Raw genomic sequence first — 24904 nt, forward strand, 5'->3', positions numbered from 1 at the left:
TACATATTTTTATAGTATGTTTTTATAACTTTATCAAAGAATATAATTTTAAGGCGAGACTTAGACTATAATTTTATAAAATAGACTCGACCCGAATATTCAAAATCTAATATAACCTATTTTTTTTCCTACTTATCACCATGAAGATTCACCATTAACTAGAACAATTAACAAATAGTTATAGGATCTGCAACATTTTGTATCATTAAGAATAGGATAAATACTTTAATCTATAATTTGTTATCTAAATCTTCAATCTATATTTCAAAATCCTTACGACAAATAATTTGTGATCATGATAAGGGGGAGATCATGGTTTTATTGTATTTTTTAATTTAATTTTTTGAGTTTCCTATCAAGGTCTTAGCCTTTCTTTAAATATGGTCATGTGAAAAATTTGCGATATTCAATATATTAGAGGACCATAACCTTTTCATATCATGTTAACCTAAAAAGATTCTAATCATTTCATAATGGGTCAACATTGACATCCGTTCATTTAAACTTATATCACATAATTTAATTAGCTCACTTGATTTGACCCCTTAAAATACATCTTATGATAAATAGTCAATATAATTATTTACTATAATATTGACCTATAATAATTATTGAAGGATAACATTTCCATATTTGTATATTTAAAAATAATTATTTATATAAATTTTAAATATAATTTATGTATATAAATATAATATTTATTTGTATATGTAATTTTTTATAAACTTTAATTATATGTAATAAGTATTTTGTCCGCATAATTTACATCTTAAAATATTAGTTATATAAATAATATAATTCTTTTTGTTGATGTAGGAATTTTTATGCCTTTTTTTTCTTCCCCTTTTAGATTCAGAAAAATCGAGTATCTTGGTTGCCTTGTAAGTTTGTTGTTTGGATTGATCGTTCGTTTTGTAAATTATTTAGGTACCCAAACATATTTGTTGGTAAAGTTGGTACTTCCAAATATTTCACGCCAGATCCGGTTTCGTAAGTTAGCTGTTGGATGAATCGTGTTTAGAATACCAATTTAATAATTTTAAATATAAAAAAATTATATATATTTTTAATCTTTTAAATTTAAAATAAGTTTATTTTTAATTATTTAAATTTAAAATCTATCTTTTTTAATATTTATAATTTAACAAAAAAATAATTTAATTCATATAATCAAATTTCGTTAATAAATATGTGAATTACTCTCTCAATCAAGAATTATAGATGAAAAGGAAACCTCAACGTAAGGGTTTTCAATCCCAAGAAATCAGTCAACGATGGAGTAGCTAAAACCTAAAACTAGATTCAGAAAAAGTAAAATTAAAAAGATATATTGACGAATAATTAGTATGTATTTGGGCAAAAGAAAATCCGTCCATGAAATAACCATACATAAAAAGATGGAGATTTTGCACCTGCTTCTGCTTTTTCATGATTAAAACCCATTACATGAAGAAAAAGTTTAATACCTAACGCTTTAAAATAAACAACTATAATTGTACGGAGGTTCTCTTTCTTAAAAAGTATATTAATTTATATAAAGGTTTAATTGTATTTTTTTTATTAAAGTATTATGATTTTAGTCTTTAAAATTTTAATCGAATAATTTTAATTTTTTTAATATTAAAATTATAAAATTTTGGTTTCTCAAATTTTATTTAAATAATTTTAGTCTTTTAAATATTATAATTATATACTTTTTTTACTTATGTAAATTACAAATACTATAATTTTTATTAATATATTAGATAATATATATTTTTTGTTACTAAAATTAATAATATATGTAACTTAAACAAATAAAAAAATGTATAATTACAGTACTTAAGTGACTAAAGTCATACAATTATAATATTTAATAAATTAAAATTATTTAATTAAAATTTAAAAAATTAAAATTATATAATTAATAACACTTAAGCGATGAAAAATATATAAAGAAGATAGATTTTTTCGTATACACATTTATAAGATTTTTTAACCACTTCTAACACATTTCCATAGATGTACTCTTCAAACTTTTCTCACATCATAAATAACTACCTACTTCACAAATAACTACTTACAATTTTAATAATTATCTATTATTATATAATTTTTATTTATTATTTATAAAAATAATTCATAGACGAATTGTCTTTATACGCTAGCTTCAGATAAGATAATCAATTCAATAACTATTATATGCACTTGCAATAACCTTATATTTTATTTTATATTATTTTTCAACAGCCATGTATATAATTATTTCATATTTTTCTTCAACAGCCATGTATATAATTATGCCTACCAAAGAATCTGGTTTAGTTCATTGAACAAAGTGAGTTATTATAAACTCTGGGACCAAATGCATTTCCGATGTATAAAAAAATAACATGTACCTTCTAAAAAATTTAATTATAAAAATAATAACATGCACCTTTTTAAAAAAATAACACTATCTCCATTTTTATATACAAAACTCAAATACATAATTTACTAAAATTTTAAAAAATTAACATAATGAATAACAATAAAATTGCTTATATTTTTATAATTTTTTTCAAACTACACCTATACTATTTTCTTCTCCAAATTAATACCAATATTTCTATTAATTATTTAATATTGTTTTTCACATGTCTTATATATTTCTCTCTCATTTAATATTGTTCTATCCCATAATCTATTAGGAAACATTTAGAATATTGGGAGACATTTAGAATACGAAATATTTTTACATTTATAAGAATCTTGATTTACTATTTTAATAATTATTTTTTTAAAAGAGATTTATAAGAATGTAATTTTTTAAAAATCATTTTTATCTTACTTTTCTACAAAAATATTATCAAGAAATATGAAAATTTAACTTTTTTAAATTAGAAAAAAAAATTAATATATAGAAAAAGATCATAATATTTTTTTAAAATAAAAAATTCCTTTCTCTCTATCTCTCACAGACACTCCCCTCTTTTCCTCTCTCCCTCTCCCTCTCTCTTTTTCCCTCTCCCCTCCCTCTCTCTTCCCTTCTATTTCTCTTTCTTCTTCCCTCCCTCCCTCTTTCTTATAATTTAATAATATTTGTTATAAAATTTTAATTGATTAATCTAAATAAATAAATATATATATATATCCTTTTTAATCATTAAATAACATTTTTTTACTTATTTTTTTTAAATTCTGTATTTAAATAATAATATAACCAAACATAAAAATCTTAATTTTTAAAAATTTTATACAAACATTTTCAAGAACCTTCGTGAATAACCAAACATATTTTAATTATTTTAAAGAATCATGATTTTCAGAATTTGTAATTCATAAAAATCATGATTCCATATCAAACATCCCCTTAAAGTGCATCTATTCTAAAGAGTCCATTATTAATCATTTTACCAAATTAAGAGAATATAACTTAATTAGAGATATTTTATTCTAAAAATAATAAAATAATATAAATTGGATCTTACGTTAAGAAACCAACAATTGTTCCATAGGAAGAGAGGTAGTACCAATTATAACTACTAATCGTGTCGGAAAATTGGTTCCCACAACCGACCTAAAATTATCTCAAATTTTAGTATTTTACCGCTCAACAAATCTAGAAACTTATTCGGATACCCTAAGCTCAGGATTAGATTAAAAACAAAGATGTAAATTACTAAAAAGAATACCAAAAAAAGGTAGTAAAGTCTACAGCAACAAAATTTAATATGGCAAAAAAAAAAAAAATCATGTAAATGTACAGTTCGAGCCCCTCAAATATAGCACTTCTGAAGAGATGAAAATCTAAACTTAGGGATAAGCCTCAAACAACTCTCCAAGAAAGAAAGAAAAAAAAATGGTTATATCACAGTGCAGTTTCTACTGAATGTAAAGGAAGCTAGCAAGCTATCTTTTAGACATTATGTACTGAAACAGGTGACTAGCTAGTAGCTACCCTTTTTGGGGCTTCACAAATGAGTAATGACAACCTCACGAATCACCTTTGTGGCTTAATGTAATAGTTAAATATAATATCAAGCTCCAAGGACCATACAGGCTTACCCATATAAACGGAAACAAGTGCATACCCCATCCAAACAAGCCAATTTGTTTCTATTCTGAAGGCTTCATAGATTGGAACCTAGAGTGGCTTTGGATTTCCATCTATGACCATATTTCCCATACCAACTTCCACAGCCTCCTCCTCAGAATTTTCCCTTTGCTTATTTTCAGATATCACGCTGCCATCAATAACATCATGCTGCACAGTAGTCAATGATGGCTCGAGAGTCCGGGGACCTGCATGGAACCATGGATGCTGAAGGCATTGTGCAGCCGTTGGCCTCTTTTCAGGGACAAAATCAAGTAACGGAAGAAGGAAGTCAGCAATGCTATTTGCATCTTGTTCACTGAATTCATACTTCTCCATCATCACCTTATTAAGAGGCCAGAAACGCAACCGACGGATGTGCCTCAAATCACCATATCTGTTGAAATAATCACGGGAATAGCGGCCACCAAGTGCAATCTGAAGGCAATAAATGTTCAATTTGTTTGGAATGGAACAGATAAAATATTGATAGTAATCAATTAAAAACAGATTGCATAAAACTACCATACTGGTTTTTATTTTATTTTATTTTTTCTGAAAGGAGAAGAAATCATTTAAACAGCAAAACAGTATAATAAAATAGCATCAGGAAATGGTGCCTTATTGAATTTTTTTATCTTGATCATACCAACATGCAAATTGATAATAACAACTCAGATGATTTACAGCCAAATGCAAAACATGCCTACCTTGCGAGGCATCATCCCAAGAAGCTCCATCATCAATGCCAGATGATCCTGTAGAGTAAAATCCAAAATGTCAACACTAATTCATAGATCGGAACTGAAGTCCAAATAACCACAGCAGTATTTAACATTTTTATGCATGTAGAGACAATAATTTTAAACGTTATTTGGCCTCTATTGGTCTAAACTTCAAAAGTTTTAATAATTAGCACCAAAGAAGCATAGTGAAGCTTCAATTCTAAGATCACCAAATGAATAAATAAAAAATATGTTCAAAACTTGAGAAGATTGCAACATCTTTTGACAAGAGCACATTTATTTGAGAAATGCTTTATATGAGTGATCTAGTAGCATAACTTTACAGATTGTGAGCTAAATCTCTATTTCAACCTTCAGAAGACAAAGCTGAATGGGGTAGAGAATTCTGCTATGCATGTCTCTGACAGAGGGGACACTTGGAAATAGGATACTGGCGAGAAGGATACAAAAATCAGAGGAAAGGACATGATTAATGGGGTGCAGGAGAAAGGGCAGGGGACGTGTAATTTGGTAGTGGCGAAAGTCACAGGGCATGGAAGCACTGCTTCTTCGATATCTTTCTTTTTGCTTTGATCATTTTATATTCCTAAAATTTTCATTGTAATTACTACTTGCTCTTTGAATTCTCTCCTATTGCTCCTATAGTGATTTCAATATCTATCAAGTGGTATCAGAGTTTTCCAGCATGTCTCTCAACTCCAATCAAGCATGTCAGGTGGTGAAATTGACAGTGAAGTGTTCACCTAGGACTAATCAAAGGCTTAGTGCACAGTTAACCCATGTAGGGCAAGGTAGGGGACTTTGAGTCCCATTGGAAGCAAGATACTCTAGTGTGAGGTTTTTAAGGTCTTGGATTCTCCAACTAAAACTAGCTTTTGTTGTGTGGTTCACCTAGGGTTCAAATCAATTGGTATTTTCTATAATAATAGGTATGATTCTCTTTGTTAGAAAGTTACCCTAATTGTGAATTTGTGATCACCCCTATCCTGCCTTTGTTGCGACTTCTTTGGGGGCTGCCTTAATTACAGAATCGAGGGTGGTGTTTGGCCTCACATTGGCTATAGATATGGCTTAAATACAGCTTATAAAGACTATACAGTCATCACCTTAAAAGCTGATTTCATTGGGTTGAATTAGGCGCTGAGCTAAAATTCCAAGACAAGGCTCTTGTCAATTTTTAACACATTTATTTAACAAAACAAGCAGAAATAATTTTTAATGTAGATGCAATTCTAACAGTATGAGAAGGTACAAAATTGAATTGTACCATTGAATAAAAATCAAACCAAACTGTTAAGGACAACTTCTACTTTCAGAAGAAAAAAATGAAAATAAGCCAATCTTCATAGTCAATAATAATATTAATATTAACAGCAAGCATCAGATGATTGTAGCAAGAAATGAAGTCAGAAGTCCAAACACCTGAACTTACCTCATCCCTATCATAGTTATCACCACTATGAGGATCGAAAAGAACATCGCCAGCAGCAAGCTCAAAGCAAATGCATGCAAAGGACCATAGATCTGCTGGAGTTGAGTATTTAGATCCAAGGAGAACCTCAGGACACCTATACTGCCTTGTCTGAATATCATTTGTGAATTGCTTATAAGTCCAACAGGCATTACCAAAATCAACCAGCTTGCACTTAAGATCAACAGCTGCAAGCAACTCCTTTCTTCTAGAGCGGCTACCCCTCCTATGACCATGACTTCCTTCAGGAATATCCTTATTTTCAGAGGTCTTTGTTGATTCATCTTTACTCACAGAACTATTTGGTTTAACATCACCAGATTCTAAACTTGGTTTCACATCATTGCTACAATCATCTTGCTCATTAGGTTCTTTGGAATCTTCCTCAGCTTCCTCACCATCTTCCTTCCCAACACAGCCTTGAGCTGCCTTTTTAGCCTTTTTCCGCAATTTCTTTTTCTGGTTCTTGGTCAGATCTCCATTCAAACTTTTATTGGCCATCATTGTCCCATTCTTGGTCACAATCTTATCCCTTGTATTTGGAAGAATAAGTGGAACGCCTGATTTTCTAGGGTCCTTCAATGGATCTATTGGAGACAGAAGTAAAACATTCTCAGGTTTCAAATCTGTGTGTATTACTTTAAGCTCACGATGCAAGTAATCCAAACCCACCAAAATATGGAAACAAATTTCCTTCACCATGGGAAGAGGAACCCCTCGATAATCACTATACTTGATAAGGGTGAGGAGATTATCCCCAAGGAATTCAAAAACCATACAAACATGCTGGCCATTAGGCCCTGAATGCTTAAAGTGATCCAAAAGCTTTACTACACATTTCTTGTCATCTGGATCCCCATCAGCAATTTGTTTGAGAATCTTTATTTCATCCATTGCCGCTTCAGTGTAATGTGAAGCACTCTTCTGAATTTTTAAGGCAACATATCTCTACAAACAAATAATTTAGAACATCACTAATAAAGTTCCAAACTATAGATTACCGTATGTATGTTAACTAGGCATTGAAAGAATGAAGAATAACATATGCCCAGTTTGGGTAAACTTCTCTATAAGTACTCAGACTACAATAAGAAAAAATGAATTGAGTTTCTGCCATAAGTTAAAAATCATGTACTTAACCTTCATAAAGGTTCTTCTCATATAACATCTCCAAATTCTAAGACGCATAAGTTGATAAATTATGGGAGAAGCTCAATACATTGAACCTTCTTATTTTTTTCTTCTGCAGGTAGTAAAAGAGAAGTTTATCCAAACAATGTCATAGTCCTAAAGTGAAATCCCACCTAATCACAGCAACTCTAGTGTCACACAATGGACATGATCAACAACATAGCAAATTAGAGAGAGCAAAGCAACAAATAAACAAATAACTACTCACAAAATGTGTTAGCAGGAGGAGAGAGAGAGATCGATAACCAGAATAAAATAAAAAGAAGATCAAGCAACAGAACCTGGCGAGATCGTTTTACTAGTTGAAATTTTTAGAACGATAAAGTTCTCCTAAGAACTAACCATTGACCATTAATGAAAAACATAAAATCCAAAATTAATAATCTCTTTCAATCACCAACAAAACGGGGCTTGGTTAAGGCAAATCCTTTGTCTAATTATTCCATAACACAAAAAAAGAGTTTGATACGTAGAAACAAAATGAAACACTTAGCTCAAAACCCTATACCAAATAAACTCATTCACAACCCAGATAAAGTACAAAACTCGAACTCTCTAAACTAATCGTAAATTGTCAAAAAGCTTTCATCTTTTTTATCCCACAGTTATGTTCTGAGGAAACAAACAAAAGGGCACGAACCGATTTGTGAGTGTCCCAAGCGAGCCAAACGGTGGAAAAATGACCCCAACCAAGTTTGCTTTGCACAACATAACACCCATTCTTGAAAGTGTCACCAATCTTAACCGCATGGTACCCTCCGCGCCTGTAATCTTCGGTTCCTTCGTCCTCCGAACTGTAATCACTCACCTCACTGCGGTCCTCCTCCATTGAAGAACCTTTAAGCACAAACACACTCTGAGACAACAGAAGACAAAATTTGAGGAAGAAAAATTGGAAATTTCAACGACGATGAATCGATTCGTCCAATAATGAGAAATGTAAGACTGGGGAAGAGGCCAGAGAAGGCCTAGAATTCAGTGAAGGGTGGAGATGGCAAATTAGGGTTTAGTTGCTGTTGTTGCCGTGAAAACAACTTAAGAAGTGACTACCAAGAAGAGAGGAACTTCTCTCAAAAAAAAAAAAAAAAAAAAAAGAGAGAGAGAGAGAGGAACTTCTCTCAATGTCACGTTTTACCATTCTAAGAACAAAATTTGGTTATACTTCTTTAGATGTAGCTTTTCTTTAATCTTATGATTATAATTTTTTAATCTTTAATTCCTATAGTTAATTTTTTATTATTATATTTTTTTGTGTAATTTTATCTATTAATCTCCAGACAAGTTTTTCAGTTTAATCATTGTAAAATGTGTTCTAAAATATAGGATTAACCTAATAATTTTAAATTTAATTTCTATTTATGTTAAAATTATATTTGATTAGTGGAAGTGATACTACATTAGTAACACTTTTATATTCTATTAAAGTCATGATCCTATAACTCCAAGCGTGTAGTTCAGCGGTAGGAGTTGATTCACCATTAAGCAAGGTCAGGGGTTTGAATCCTGCCTTGTGTATGCAGCCACGTTAAATCTTGGGGCCATATCCTTTGAGGTCCCTCCAGGGACGAACAAAAAAAAGAGTCATGATCCTATATTTAATATATTAAAATTATGTTTGATGAACAGGAGTTATCTCTTGCAAATAACACTTTTATATTATATTAAAGACATTATCAACAGATTATTAGCCTTTTGATCTTTTTAAGCACGTATAAGTAGCACCACTTTTATAAATGAATGAAAACCAATTATGAATGATATTCGATTTAACTTATGCGCCACTTTAAAAGAAATAAGAATGAATGCATCTCAACCGTTTAGTTGTAGACATTATAAATTCATGCTTCATTTTTTTTTTCTCAAAAAACTTGCAGCGAATTGTTTTCATCCTCCTTATTCATTCTCTTTTTCACCCTTTTTTTGAACTCCAGAATCTTCTTTGTCTATATAGTTTCTTTTATGTCTTTAATATGTAATCCAAGATAGTTTCTCATACAGTTTTCCTCCCCCCAAACAATTATCAAATTCTCTAGGTAAACTATTTTGACAAAATTGAAATTTGATATATAAACTATTTTAACAATTAATAATAATTTTTATGTGTCATTATAAATATATTCTCAGTCCATTTAATTTGTTGAAAAATTATGACATTTTCTTTAAACTTCTTGGGTGAAAGAAATCATGATACATAGATTCCCATGACCAGTCATTACCAATGTTGTTTTCATAATTTTAAATATATTGAACATTATAATTTGTAAAAATTATATAACTGTCTATATTATAAAATTTTATTCTTAAATCAATTGATAAGTCGAAATAGTGATGCATTATAAAAAAAAATCTGATCCAACATAAAATAAATTTTTAACTGTAAAGATATAACTTGTCATTGGTCTCAGGGATTATAGCTTTAACAACATAGATAGTTTTTGTTGTTAGTATCTTTTGCAATGACTATTAATGAAAGTTAAGGTCAATCGCTAAAATATGTTAATGTCTATATTTTTAAATTTATGTTGCAATGTCAAAAGTTACATCAAGGAAATATATTGTCAATTGACAAAGAAGAATAAAATATAAACTTCACATCTAATGTTGTATATGGTGATGAAGTTCAGCAAAATCTTGAGGAGGAAAAATAAGCACGCTCAAAGTTTCAACAAGAAGGAAGGAAATGTTGTTCCATTTATTTACTTAGAGTGTGGAAAGTAAGGGCACATCAAGATCGATTGTCCAATTTATCTAAATAAGCAAAAAGAAGATAAGAAGAGTAAAAAACAAGCAAAAGCTAAAGCAAAGAAGGCCTATATAACTTGGGAGGATAATGATACAAGCTGTTTTAGTGAGTCAAATGAAGATAAAAAAGCAAATTTGTACTTAATGGCTGGAGTGGATCAACAAAGTATATTAACTGATTCAGACCTTGAATCTTCCCTTGATTATGATTAGCTGCAAGAGGCTTTCATCCAAGTGCATAAGGAAGCACTAAGAGTTAGAGCCCTTAATAGTAAGTTGAAAAACAAATAGAGTTGGTATGAGGATACTTTGATAAATAAATAAAAAAGCTAGAAGATTTTAAATTAGAACATGATGCTCTTAAAACAATTTATAAACTTAATGAATATTATTGTACAATACTTCATCTACAAAGAAATTGATTGTGAAACTTGTTTAGTTTTAAGAAGAAGAAAAAATGATTTGAAAACTAAACTAGCAAGGTTCACAAACGAAAAAAACAAATTTAAATATGTTGTTAGGAAAGCAAAGATACATATTTGATAAAGTTGGAATTGGTTTCAATTCAAATGATAAAAATGTATTTTATAAAAACACCTCCAACTTGGGTAAAATATGTCTTAACATAGATCATTTAAATAAACTTGTAAAAAAGTAATTGGTAATTGGATTACCTAAACTCAAGTTTTATAAGGATAAACTATGTGGTATTTGTCAAAAGGGAAAACAAGTAAAGCTAGTTTTAAAAGTAAAGCTTATATGATGTTTAATAAAATAACTCTTTAGTAAAGGAATTTGTGCATGTTGTGTTTAATGAAACCAACCCTTAAAAAGAAAAATGTGAGGTCATAGATTATGTTGGAGAATTGCTAAATGGTGCGTACATTGATAATGAACTTAAGGATGAACAAAAAGTGAATGAACATGATTGAACCATAGAGAAAGTAAGTAGTGAACTACCTAAGGATTGAAAAACTACTTGTGACTTGTCAATTGATAACATTATTGGAGACATTGAAAAATGGGTAGCCATTAAACATATCATTAGAAATATTTGCAACACAATGACACTTGTGTCTCAAATAGAACCTAAAACAACAACAACAACAATAATAATAATAATCATTCTAAATAAATATTGACTATTTGCAATGCAAGAGAAACTAAATCAGTTTAAGGGAATTGATCTGTAGGATTTAGTTCTTATACCAAGTGATCATCCTATAACTGGTATAAAATGGGTTTTTAGAAATAAGTTTAATGAGTCTAGAATCATAATTAGAAACAAGACAATGTTAGTTTCCAAGGAATATAATCAAGAATAAGGTATTATTTATAATGGAACTTTTGCCCCTGTAGCTAGAATAGAGACTAATAGGTTGTTGTTAGTATATGTATCTTTTATGGATTCTAGGCTTTACCAAACAAATGTCAAAAGTGCATTTTTAAATGGTTTCATTCAAAAATATGTTTATGTTCACCAACCCCCTAATTTTTTTGATTTTGAATTTTCTAATCGCGACTTTAAAACTAAAAAAAAAACACTTTATGGGTTGAAATAAGTCCCTAGGTCTTGGTATGAAAATTTAAGTAAATTCTTGCTTGATAATAATTATGAAAGAGGTAAAGTAGATAACACATTATTTGTGAAAAGGTTGGAAATGATACCATGTTAGTTCAAATTTATATGGATGGTATAGTATTTTGTACTACTAACTCCTTTTTATGTCAATAGTTTTCTAAGACTATGCAGGATGAGTTTGAAATGTCCATGATAGAGGAGCTAACATTCTTTTTGGGATTACAAATTAAACAACTGAAAAGTGAAATCTTTATAAGCTAAACTAAATATTGCAATGAACTCTTAAAGAAGTTTGACATGAAAATTTATAAATAAATTGTCACATCAATCTCAAACTTCTTGTTATCTTAACTTAAATGAAAGAGGTACAACAACAGAAAAATAATTGTGTTTGTAATAGATGTTTATATTAATTTTTCATTTATATTGATTTAATTATAATTATTTGAAAAATAATTAAATTATTATTTAACTTACAAACATTATATTTAAGGAGTAACAATTTTAAATTTGAGACGCATTAAATAATTATTGCTGACAAGTAAAGTTAATAATTCACGTCAATAATTTTTTAAGAAAATATTTAATCTTTTGTCGTCTATATAAATATATATTCCCAAATTGTCTTTAAAAACATATAGTTATTAATATAATAAAAATTTAAATATTTATTAACATATTAGATCAACCTTAATTTTTTGTAATGCCCCCTACATATAGTAGACAAACAAGATGATGTTGATTGTGGTACAGTTCCTTACTTCCTCACGTTACCTTGTTTATTTATTCATTAAGAAATATTGTAAAGTAGAAAAGACAACTTCAAACATTCGGAGAGGGACCAAGGCAAAGAAGAGAGGAAAATAAAATAAAAATAAAAATGGAGGAGTCTTACGAGGAAGCCGTCTATAGTCCCAACTTACCTAGAAATTTTATTTTTCTAGAAAAATAAGAAAATTTGTTTATATTGTTACCAAAAAGTTGAAAACAACATTGAAGATTCATGAATGTGCATTCATGTAGCTCACTACAAAATAAAAATAAAAATAAAAATTAGTCAATTAGTGACGATTTTTTTCTAGTCGTTTTAATAAACCGCTAGATAAGAAATTAACATGAGAAGAGAGCCAAAGTTGGTTTCCATGCATGATGCATGCCACTATGGTTGTTTGAATTCAAATTAGTATCACTCAGAATAAACCTTAGTTGCCATGTTGAAAACAAAATAATAAAACAGATTTCATCATCTTTTGAATCGGGAATTAATTCGATTTCAAGGCCATAAATCTCTGCCTTCATATTTTCATTCTCCACCAGAAAAGATTGAGCATTGAACTGGAATTTCTAGAGTGGTTTTCATTTGCATTTGTTTATTAAATGGTTAGCTAATTTGACTTTATTTATTGACTCACAACCTTATTGGCGAAAATGTTCATTATTTATTTGTTTAACAATCTAGGGATTCAAACCAGATGTGCAATTCCCTTGGTGTAACGTGGATTAAATATGCGATTAATTAATATGAGTATATTTAATTATCATTAAGGAATAAGATAAGAACAACAAACAAAACAAGTGATAAAGTTATTAGCAAATTTTTTTATTGGATATATTATTTGATGAATAATTGACAACCCAAATAAAATAATATTAAATTTATTATAATATAATTTTTAATATTAATTATCAAATAAATTATTATTATCTTAATAGAGATGAGGATAGAAAAAAATTGTGATGACAATAATAACATATGATAATATCAATAATTACGATAATGATATATATAAGGTGGTAGTGGATGATCGACAACGATAAATTATAATGGTAGTGATAATCTACAATAATGATAGTAGAATAATAATGATAGTACTAGATAACAATGATAAGGGTCAAGTTAGTGTTGGCACAATATCATGATAATAGTGATTAATGGATATTTTTGTATTTGAAACAAAAAAATTATCCCATAGTTTATTAAATAGCAAAAAAATTAAAATTTTAATTTGCCTTTTATCATTTTTTTGTTAGTCTCATGATCCTCTTATAAATTAAATACAAAACAATTATATATATCTTATTCATTATCATAATTTTTAACGAATTAAATGTACATAAAGAGTTGAATGATTTTTATATATAAAAAATATGTATGAAGAATGTTAATTAAGAATTTTTTTCTATCTTTCAATCAAAGATAATTTTGTTAAAAAAAGAAGAAGAAGAAGTGCAATTTCCTCTTAGATGAAGAAGTCTATGTCTTGCAAGAAAAGTTAAGCATAATTAAGTTGGTGAAAATATATAGTTGGCTATATCCGGTGCACAAGTTATATGAGCTTTACTCTATAGTTGCCGGCTTATTTAACTCATTAGTCTATAACCATTATTGCCATCCATGACTTATTCAAATTCTTATAAGAGTTTAAAAAATTACACGCTAATTAAACCCTTACTTTAAATGTATTTTTTACTTCATACGCCAACATCTTAGATTTTTTTTTGTTGGTAATATTAAGGGACGGAGCCAGGATTTCAATACTGGGGGGCCGAGAATTGGAATGATCAAATGAGGCGCTACATTTTTAAAAAAAAAAAAAAATTCCAAAGTGATACCACATAGCAGGCCGTACCAGAAGTCCAAAAGTTGAATAAAAAAATAAATTTGGGTTATTCATTTAATTATACATATGAGTTTATATTAAAAATAAGGGGTGCCATATAGTAATATATATGTATATAAAAAAAAATTAAAATTGTTGGGGGGGCCGTGGCACCCGTAGGTCCCCCCTTGACTCCGTCCTTGGTAATATAGATTTTATATTTTCTTTCCAAGGCTGAAGAAAAAAAATAAAAAAGGCAAACAAACATTAACAAATAAAAAGTATAAACATTTATATACTAAAAATATTGTTTTGATTATTTTGCATATCTCACAAAAAGCACGCTGGTTAAAATTATTTTTCCACACACAGAAAAATATAACTCTTAACTTAAAATGTATTTCTTTTATGGAAGTTTTGTCAACCAGGGGATCCTGTTTTGACAACAAAACAGTTGCAGCTGGTCTATGGTGTATCTATGTCAATCTTCTAGAATATATCATCATCAGTTTGAAATATTTCGTAGACTTTGATAATCAAACAAACACGGTTCCAATCAAACAAATAATTAATGTGAACAGGAAAAACGGCATCGTTTTCTAAGTTTTTACGTCAAACAAGTCGGTTGAACGTGTCACACAACCATTTATATATTCACTTATAGGGAATTATATAAGATGAAAAATTGCGTATACAACATTCAGAAATGCATTTTGTAATGTCCCTCATTTCTTAATATATAATCAATGTAGTTATTATCAACTAACGTCTACTTCTTAAGGTGGGAAATAGTGTAATTTTCTTAAGGATTATCGAAAAACGTTAAATTGTATTTTTATATTTTTAATTTAAAATATATGTGATTTTGATCATAAGTTATAAAGTAAATTAGTGTTTTAGTTTGTTATACAGGAACTTTTTATATATTAAATTTATAATAAATAAATATTTTTAAATATATAAATGATATTATAATAATAAATTTATTTTATTAAATATATAAATCATGATATAAAGTTATTTTACATGTTGGGATTTTTTTTTTAAAAATACTAAAATTTAATTTAAAAATGAGTGTTAAAGAATAAAAAATTGAGATAAAGATAAAAGATTAGTAGTTTGAAATGCTTGAAAAATATTTTGTTTAACTAATTAGCGGGACAATGTATAATATACCTCAAAATAAAAAAAAAGAGAATATATATTAGAGAGTGAGAAATCCACTCTCCGAATTATTTATTTCAGATTATAATATAGGAGAAATTAATTCTCTATTTTTTAATTAAGTAAGCTCTCATTTTTCGAAGTTTCTCTCTCTCTTTTTTTTTTAACATCTTTAAAAAAATAAAATTGTTCAAAATTCACCTGAAAAATCGAAATTAGCCATTTAAATTTAAATTCCACACACTATAAAATCCTTCAAATTATTAATGTTTTCAACAATTTTTTTAAAACATTAACATATTTTATATTCTAAATTCTAAATCCATTATAATGCACTAAATATTTAGATAGAAAATGAAAATTGATGGTTTTTTTTTTTTTTTTTTGGTTCGTCCCTGGAGTATCCACCGCCGACAGCAGTGATTAATCTCGCTACGTTGGAGGCACCTCAAAGGGTGAGATAGCTGGCCTCAAGATTAAAAAATGTCAAAAAAATTCACTTAATTTTAAAAATACAAAAAATAATTAATTGAAAAAAATAAACTAAAATAATGCACAATTTAAATTAAAGAAAATAGAAATACAATAAAAAGAAAAAGAAAATACTAAAAGGAATTTGAGTATCTGACAAGTGGACACAGGCAACTTTACAAGTTTTGTTTTGTAGCCATAGCCACATGAAAAGCATGCAATGGTTTAGAATGAACCGTACTGTCTGCTACGACTTCTCTTTTTGGGCAGCCTCTTGTTCTTCGCGGAGCTCGAAGGTTGTAACCTTCTCTAATAAAGACAATGGCCATAGCAATGTCTTCCTTTTATTAAAAAGATAAAAAAAAAAAAAAAAGCTTCATATTTATTTACAACGTAATAATGGGAATAAAGGCCCTACTAACATACCAAAATCAAAATTCCACCACTACCCATTCAACGTTACATGGGCAATAGTGAAATAGAAAAATAATTGAGGGTCAAATGGGAATATGCAAATTGAGACATGGTGGCTTTTAGGATGTTATTTATTATTTATTGTTATTGTACTTTATCTTTTCGTTTCTAAATCACTACAAGATTGAAAGAAGCAAAAGATGTGTTTGGTTGTTGTGGATGTGGACTATCTTTGAATCTAAAGGTGAAATTTGAAATAATTGTGCATTGGGGTTAGCTAAAGCTTCAATTGCTGCAATTTGCAAAGCAAAAGTTCAAAGTACTCTTGTTTCTTTCTTAGGCTTTTAATTCCCTCCCTATGCTTCCTCTCCCAGGTGGCACTAAATAATTGAGCGTTAAGGAACGCACAATCAATGTATAAGTGAACATTTTTCGGTTGTAGAATGAATATCATACATCGTGAATTAATTAATGATGTAAAAAATATAGACTTTTCCATATAAGTGTGAAAAAATCATTATAAACTAAACACCTCTGCCGAAATATATTACTTTTAATGCTTTGTCTATATCTTTTTTGTAAAGAAAATATCCTATTAAATAATACAAAATAATGTTTAAAATTAACTAAATCTAATACTTGAATCCAAAATCTTGAGATTCAAAAATTAAATATCATATCAATTAATTTAATAAATATTAATAATTCTTAAACATTTTTAAATAAATATAAAAATATAAAATGTTTCGAATATTGTGAGATTGACTTGTTCACTCTATATATATAAGACTAAAGTTGATATTTTTACTTGTTATAGTCATTTATGTCAACATTTGTAACTTTTAAAAATGTATGAAAACTTGAATAATCATAATTAATCACCAATAAATTAAGGAAAAACATTAATACAACAAGATATATTATACTATATATATATATATATATATATATATATATATTTATTTACATTTATCCTATTTTTCAAAAGCAAATCTAAAAGCCTTAATATATATATATCAATTTATTTTTCATCAAATACATTAGTATTATCATTTAGACGCGTCACGCGTACATAGTGAAGAGTCTATGTGCTAAAATATGTAATTTCTTTATATAGATCCATCAAAATTTCAAAAAATAAACAAAGTAATAACTTATAAATTAAAAAAAAAATGAATAAAGCCGATTCAAATTATACTTTCCTTTTTGTCATTTACCCTATTTTTTTATAAGAAAAGTTATATGTCTTACTATGAATATCAAATATCATATATATATATATATATATATATATATATATATATATATATATATATCATGTAATGTAACTATTTAATGATAAATCTAATAATATACCTAAATAAATCAAACCAAATATAATTAAATTAGTGAATAAAAAATAAAAAATTAAACCAATTCAAACCAATTAAAATTGATTGAGTTAGATTAAAATATATCTCAAATCTAATTCAATCCAATCCAATTTATATATATATTCTCAATCTTAAATGTATTTTTAATTAAAATTTATTTTTAATTTAATAATTAATAAAGTAAAATTCATGAATATTAAGAATAAATTAAAAAAAAGAAATTTAAATAAATAAATGTTATTGATTAAATTAATTAGTTTTTATTTTTTATTTTAAGTAATTGAATGTTATAAAAAGTAGGTGAGGGAAAACTGTATTCGGGTGAGTATACAACAAAAACTGATAGTAGTTTTATCTTTTTTGAAGGTAGAATAAAAACTGATAGTTTAATTTGCTGCGAACGAGTTTTAAGTGTATTTGTTTTGACCAACATCAAGAGAAACTTCCAAAACTAAGAGAGAAAAAAAAAAAAAAATAAGAAGAAGAAAGAAAAACGCGTGCGAAGAACGCACATGATTATGTAACATGGTGGAAGAAGTTGCGTCTTCTTCCCTTGAATTAACCGAAGAATCCATAAATAAAAAAGAAGACAGAGAATCATAGCTTTACTTCACGTAATCCACAGTTGAAACTAAACAACCAATTCTCTCTTGAAACCCAAACTTGGTTACAAATACATTCCCTCATCATTCATCATTCATCAACAACCTCTTCATCTTCGACCTTCACACACTCTTCTCTCGCGCGCATTAGACACACGTGTAACTACACATATACGTTAACACTACGCACGTACCAAATCTTTAGGAAGGTTAATTACGACACCACACCAATGGCGGCGGTAGCTTTTCTCGCCTCCGCCGCGCTGCTGTTGCTGTCGGCTGCGGCGGCGGCTTTTGGATCGCCGGCGACTCTCACGCTGGAGAGAGCGTTTCCGACGAATCATGGAGTGGACTTGAGTCGGCTGAGAGCTCGCGACGCCTTGAGGCATCGCAGAATGTTGCAGTCTTCAAACGGCGTCGTTGATTTCACCGTTCAAGGCACCTTCGATCCCTTCCAAGTCGGGTAACTCCGTCGCTTCTTCGGTTTTCGCTTTTCGCCTTTTTCTTTTTTTGCTTTCGTGCTGTTGAATCAATTCCAGTGGCTTTTCGACTTGTGTTTGCTTTTTTGTTCTTGCTTCTTCTCATGTAGATGTTTTTTTTTTTTTTTTTTTTCATTATTATTTTTTTCGTAATTAATATGTGGTTTTCATTTGCATTATATAATTATTATGTGTGTTTTAATTTAAAAGTTGAAATTAATGGCTTGTTGCAGGCTCTACTATACAAAGGTGCAGTTGGGTACTCCTCCGGTTGAATTTAATGTGCAGATTGACACTGGCAGTGATGTTCTCTGGGTTAGTTGTAAGTCATGCAGTGGTTGTCCTCAAACAAGTGGACTTCAGGTAAATGCATTTTTCTCAAAATAAGGCTATGTTTGATTAAACTTTTCATTAAGCACTTATAAAAGAAGAAAATAACAAGGTAAAATGAGTTAATCTTTTGTCGTAAGTTAAAATTAGATTTTGTATAAACTAATTTATTGGAATTCTCCCATTTAGCTCATTTAAACTAATTTTAATTTATGAAAAAAGCTTAATTTATAGAAACTCTCTTATTAACTTCTGCGTATGAAAGATGCTTAATTTATTTTATGGAGAAGTTTTATTTGAACATGACCTAATTTGATGTTATGTTTGTAGAATAGTTAGGTCAACAATATAGCCCCGGACTTTGTAAATATGGTGGTTGTTGGATTTTGTAACAGATTCAGCTCAATTTTTTTGACCCTGGGAGTTCATCAACATCTTCATTGATCTCTTGTTCTGACCAAAGGTGCAATAATGGAATACAATCATCAGATGCCAGCTGTTCCAGTCAGAACAACCAGTGCTCCTACACTTTCCAGTATGGAGATGGGAGTGGGACATCAGGCTATTATGTGTCAGATATGATGCATTTAAATACTATTTTTGAGGGAGCCGTGATCACGAATTCTACAGCACCTGTAGTTTTTGGGTGAGCTTTCAATTTCATGAGCCTGAAATGGTTGATGCCATTCCTGTTTTATTTATTTATTTATTTTTATGTTTGTCGGTTTAATCTTGGGAAGCATTAATTTGTGAATTGAGCAGTTGTAGCGACCAGCAGACTGGGGACTTGACAAAGTCTGACAGAGCAGTTGATGGGATATTTGGATTTGGGCAACAGGAAATGTCTGTTATTTCTCAGCTCTCCTCACAAGGCATTGCCCCAAGAGTATTCTCCCATTGTCTGAAAGGAGATAGCAGTGGTGGGGGCGTATTGGTTCTTGGTGAGATTGTGGAGCCAAACATAGTTTACACTTCACTTGTTCCATCACAGTAAGTTCCTTTCATCAGAATAAAACTGTTTTTCTTGGTGTTTGTTTTTGTTAAATAACAAATGCATGATGGGGGCTAATTCAAATTCTTTGGTAAACATAGTGAGTGAAGGGACATATGTGCCTTTGTTCTTAGGAGCCTAATAAGATGTTTACTTAAATTTTTAGCACTACTGATTGTTGGCCATTCTTTAATACCGGAAGCTCTCAGTATTCTAGGCTTCTAATTATTCATCTAAGCAAGATGATGTTAATATAAAGTTTCTGTCTCTCAATCTTGTATGTTGAAATTACTTTCTGACCTATAGCCTACAGGTTTGGAATGTGATTGTGAAGAATGAAATGCCTAGATGAAGATATGATTTTGGCACCAAATTACGGCTATGAATCTATGTATAGTATGTTACGGTTTTGTCATTTACTTAGGTGCCTGCTCTTGGAATAGTGCCTTGAGCGAGGTAGATGATAAATTTAGTCAGTGGTTGATTAGGTTGTCTATCTATCTGAAAAAGGTTAAACCAGAGAGAAGTTGAAATCAGCCCTTTAGTATCCAGAAGGGAATATTATCTATCTTGATTCAGAGTACTATGTAGATTCATTATTGTACATTCTGAGTTTTATACAGAAGTTGGATTAGGTTGGGGAATTTAAAAACGTTATTATCAATAGGTATCTGTACTGAAGTGGCTTGAAATAATGTCCCTCTATAGAAGCGTTTAGACTAACTGCTTCTTTGCAAATATTTCAGGCCCCATTACAATTTAAATCTACAGAGCATTTCTGTTAACGGGCAGACATTGCAAATTGATTCATCAGTTTTTGCAACATCAAACAGCAGAGGTACCATTGTTGATTCTGGAACAACTTTGGCGTACCTTGCAGAAGAAGCTTATGATCCCTTTGTCAATGCGGTGAGTTTCATTTAGGTAATTTAATGTTATTCAATTTATCAACAAAATTTGTTGCTTTGATGCTCAATGTCATACATTAATTAGCAATCATTACATACTTTTTTCTAGGTTGGAGGTTTATCAAATATTAATGCCAAAATGCTTTTTTTCATTAATGCAGATTACAGCTGCAATTCCACAAAGTGTACGCACTGTTGTTTCCAGGGGAAATCAATGTTTCTTAATCACCACCAGGTTAGGCTGAGCGATTCATACCTCTCTTTTTTCCAGCTCATCCTCCATTTGCTAATTGGTTGCTAAAAAATAGTTCATCTTGATACTCTCTTTTTCTAACTCTTTTTGTCTGTTCTGTGTTTAGTGTCACCGACACTTTTCCTCAGGTAAGTCTGAACTTTGCTGGTGGTGCATCTATGATTTTAAGACCACAGGACTACCTAATACAGCAGAATTCTATTGTAAGTATTCAAGTTTCAATTCCTATTTTTTCAATATTCTGAGGACTAGTCTGGATTGATATTTATTTCAAGTTGAAGTGAGTTGCGATAGACAATGGAATGATGGATGAAGAATATTTGTCATCAATCTAATTTTTCCCCCTTTCCTTCCACTCATTTGTCCCATAAAATCTGATTTTTACTTTTGTTCCTTTAGGTGCCTCGTGTGCCCTTATGACAATTTCCTCGATAACTTTTCAAGTTCTTGTATAGAACTAATAATTTCTTATGGCATGTTTATGATATGATTCAAATTATCATCCAGTAAAAGAGCTCATTTTGCTCTTCCACTATATTTGGTTAGATATTTCCTATTCTTATGCTTTTGGTAGCTCTCTTCGGGTGCATTATCATTAAAAAAAAAATGACAGAAAACTTTTCTTCTAATTCTCATTACATGTCATTTTTCAATTGAAATCTGAAACCTTAAAGTGTTGATAACATCTTTAGACATGTCTCAGATATTTATGGGTAAATTCATGGATATTGCTCATAGCTTTGATTACGTGCATTTATTCGTCACATACACCTTACTACTGCTTTGTATTGTCCAATTTTTATACACTGTATGTGATCTCACTAATCTATGGTGAACCTATGCATGTTACAGGGTGGTTCAGCAGTATGGTGTATTGGCTTTCAGAAAATCCAGGGACAAGGAGTAACAATTCTAGGAGGTACAATACATGAATACCGATTTGAACACTTAAGGCCATATATTCATCTCTTGCATGGTGATATCTAGCATGAATAAATAAAATATTTTTTTTCATTTTTTATAGAAATTTCAAATACTCGTTTCTTGTACATAAAGTCATAAACTATTTTTCATCATTTGTTGGGATCTTTTCTTCAAGAGTATGATACTAAAATCACTTTCTGTTGTGGCAGATCTCGTATTGAAAGACAAAATTGTTGTTTATGATTTGGCTGGTCAACGAATTGGATGGGCTAACTATGACTGTAAGTTTCAGCCGCACTACTAGAAGGGCATATATAATGATGGCATAATTTGCTTTTCTTAATGAGGCTTATAAGTTATAAGTTATTCCTTTTCCACTCAACCAAGAATTTTCGTTTTGTTCTTATAAGTTATAAGAGCTAACTTTGTTTTGTAGTCATAAGATATCTTAAACACTAGCTTCTGATTCTGTTCACTTCAAATTCAACGATTTAGGTTCTTTGTCGGTGAATGTCTCTTCAACAACTGGCACTGGCAGAAGTGAATTTGTGAATGCTGGAGAGCTCGGTGGAAGCACTTCTTTACGTGATGGACTTAAGTTGACAAAGACAGGGTTCTTGGCTTTCTTTGTGCAACTAACACTAATTTACTGCTTTGGATTCTTATAGCATTTATACATTGTGAGAGATATTCTTTTTTTCTATGTATATTCTTTTTGCCGGTATATATTTGTGAGAATCGGCAAGACCACATTAATTTGAATGTTGCTTGTGCCCTCTTTCTGCATAATAGGCTTGTCCGGTTTATCCTTAGGTGATTCTGTTGAACTCTATTAGTCTTGTAGAATCAGATAATTACTCTTTACTTTTGACAGTGTTGTAAATTACTTCACAGGATTACTGATTGAAACGCACACACGCGTTATAAAATATAGCTTTTTGTTATCTTGATTCAATTGAGTTTGGTTTTTGCTGATGATCAATGTAGTTGATGAAAGATGATAATTTAACTACTTTACGTTAAGCTGAATCAGATTAAAATAGCCAAAAATTTATGAGTGATGAAAAGAATATTATTATTCTTGAAAATGGCAAACGAAGAACTAAGAAAATGGGGTTTGACTGATTCAGCTACGGTTTGTTATTGGGAAGTGCGATTGGCTTTCTTTTAAATTTATTTGAATTTCGAAATCAAAAGCAATTAAACAAACACTGTTTGCTTTGCTAAGCTCAGTATTTTCTCTGGGTTTAGAGTGATTAACATTACGAATATTTTAATTTATGTTAAAAGAGAACAGTTTATAATTCTTGTCACTTTTCGCATCTATTAACAGGTGTGCCTTCTTGATTTGTTCTACATTCCCTCAAATGTCTTATTCGGCAGCCTCCTTTTCGGCTAAACGACCAGTAGGGCATTTTTAAAAACTTATTACCAAAATAAGGCTGTTTTGAAACAATTTACATCTTTGGGGCTTTTTTATTGGGTGTTGTTATGGGCCATAGCGACACCCATGACACGTGAGTGTTTTTTTAGGCTTGATTGGGCTGGACCAGTGTCGCTATAGGCTTGTCCAGTACGCCAAAGTGGCGCTGTGGCTCATAATTTTTTTTGTTTTTCGTTTTTAAATTATTTATTACATTATTTTTTAGTAGGCGCTGTGGCCCAGTACGCCTGAGTGGCGCTGTGGCTCACAGCGCCCCATTTTTTTATTTTTATTTTTTCGTTTTTCAATTATTTTTTACATTATTTTCTTAACAGGCGCTGTGGCCCAGTACGCCTGAGTGGCGCTGTGGCTCACAGCGCCCCATTTTTTTTTTTTTTTTTTTCGTTTTTCAATTATTTTTTACATTAAATAAAATAAAAACAGAATTAAATTAAATTAAATAAATTAAAATTTTAAATAAACTTATTTTCTAATTAAATAAAATTAAAACAGAATTAAATTAAATAAATTAAAAAATTTAAATAAACTTTTTTTCTAATTAAATAAAATTAAAACATAATTAAATTAAATAAATTCAAAATTTAAATAAATTTATTTTTTAATTAAATAAAATTAAAACAGAATTAAAATAAATAAATTCAATATTTAAGCAGAAATAAATTAAACGTATTTCAAATATAAATCAATTTTTTTTAATTAACATAAATAACACATAATTAAATTAAATCAATTTAGAATTTATATAAATTTAATGACATAGAAATAAATTAAATCATTTATAAATTTGTAATTATTTATCTTTTTAATAAACATAAATTACACAGAAATAAATTATATCAATTTATAATTTCAATATAATTATTTACGAAAAAAATTTAAATTAAGCAGAAATAAATTAAAGGTATTTCAAATATACATAAATTTTGTTTTTAATTAACATAAATAACACAGAATTAAATTAAATCAATTTAAAATTTATATAAATTGAATGACACATAAATAAATTAAATCATTTTTAAATTTTTAATTATTTATTTTTTTAATAAACATAAATTACACAGAAATAAATGATATCAATTTATAATTTAAATATAATTATTTACGAAAAAATTTAAATTAACCAGAATTAAATTACAGCTATTTCAAATATAAATAAAATATTTTT

General features: G+C 29.3%; 2 protein-coding genes across 2 annotated transcripts; one reads left to right on the forward strand and one right to left on the reverse strand.

Annotated features, from left to right (window-relative positions):
• Positions 1 to 3663: 3663 nt before the first annotated feature.
• Positions 3664 to 8588, reverse strand: LOC109811606 (uncharacterized). The gene is made up of 4 exons (XM_020375391.2): positions 8103 to 8588; positions 6233 to 7219; positions 4765 to 4812; positions 3664 to 4492 (listed from the first exon to the last, which is right to left on the reverse strand). The coding sequence occupies exons 1-4, from the start codon at positions 8289 to 8291 to the stop codon at positions 4106 to 4108; spliced, it is 1611 nt and encodes a 536-aa protein (XP_020230980.1). The 5' UTR covers positions 8292 to 8588; the 3' UTR covers positions 3664 to 4105.
• A 9690-nt stretch (positions 8589 to 18278) lies between these two features.
• On the forward strand, positions 18279 to 23245 carry LOC109811632 (Eukaryotic aspartyl protease family protein). The gene is made up of 10 exons (XM_020375420.3): positions 18279 to 18873; positions 19123 to 19252; positions 19615 to 19865; positions 19982 to 20209; positions 20957 to 21119; positions 21280 to 21353; positions 21478 to 21574; positions 22224 to 22290; positions 22505 to 22576; positions 22791 to 23245. Exons 1-10 carry the CDS (start codon positions 18641 to 18643, stop codon positions 22961 to 22963), a joined length of 1488 nt encoding a protein of 495 aa, XP_020231009.1. The 5' UTR covers positions 18279 to 18640; the 3' UTR covers positions 22964 to 23245.
• Positions 23246 to 24904: the final 1659 nt, after the last annotated feature.

Source organism: Cajanus cajan, chromosome 10 (genome assembly GCF_000230855.2).
Source record: "Cajanus cajan strain Asha chromosome 10, NIPB_CcT2T_4, whole genome shotgun sequence".
Classification (NCBI taxonomy): domain Eukaryota; kingdom Viridiplantae; phylum Streptophyta; class Magnoliopsida; order Fabales; family Fabaceae; genus Cajanus; species Cajanus cajan.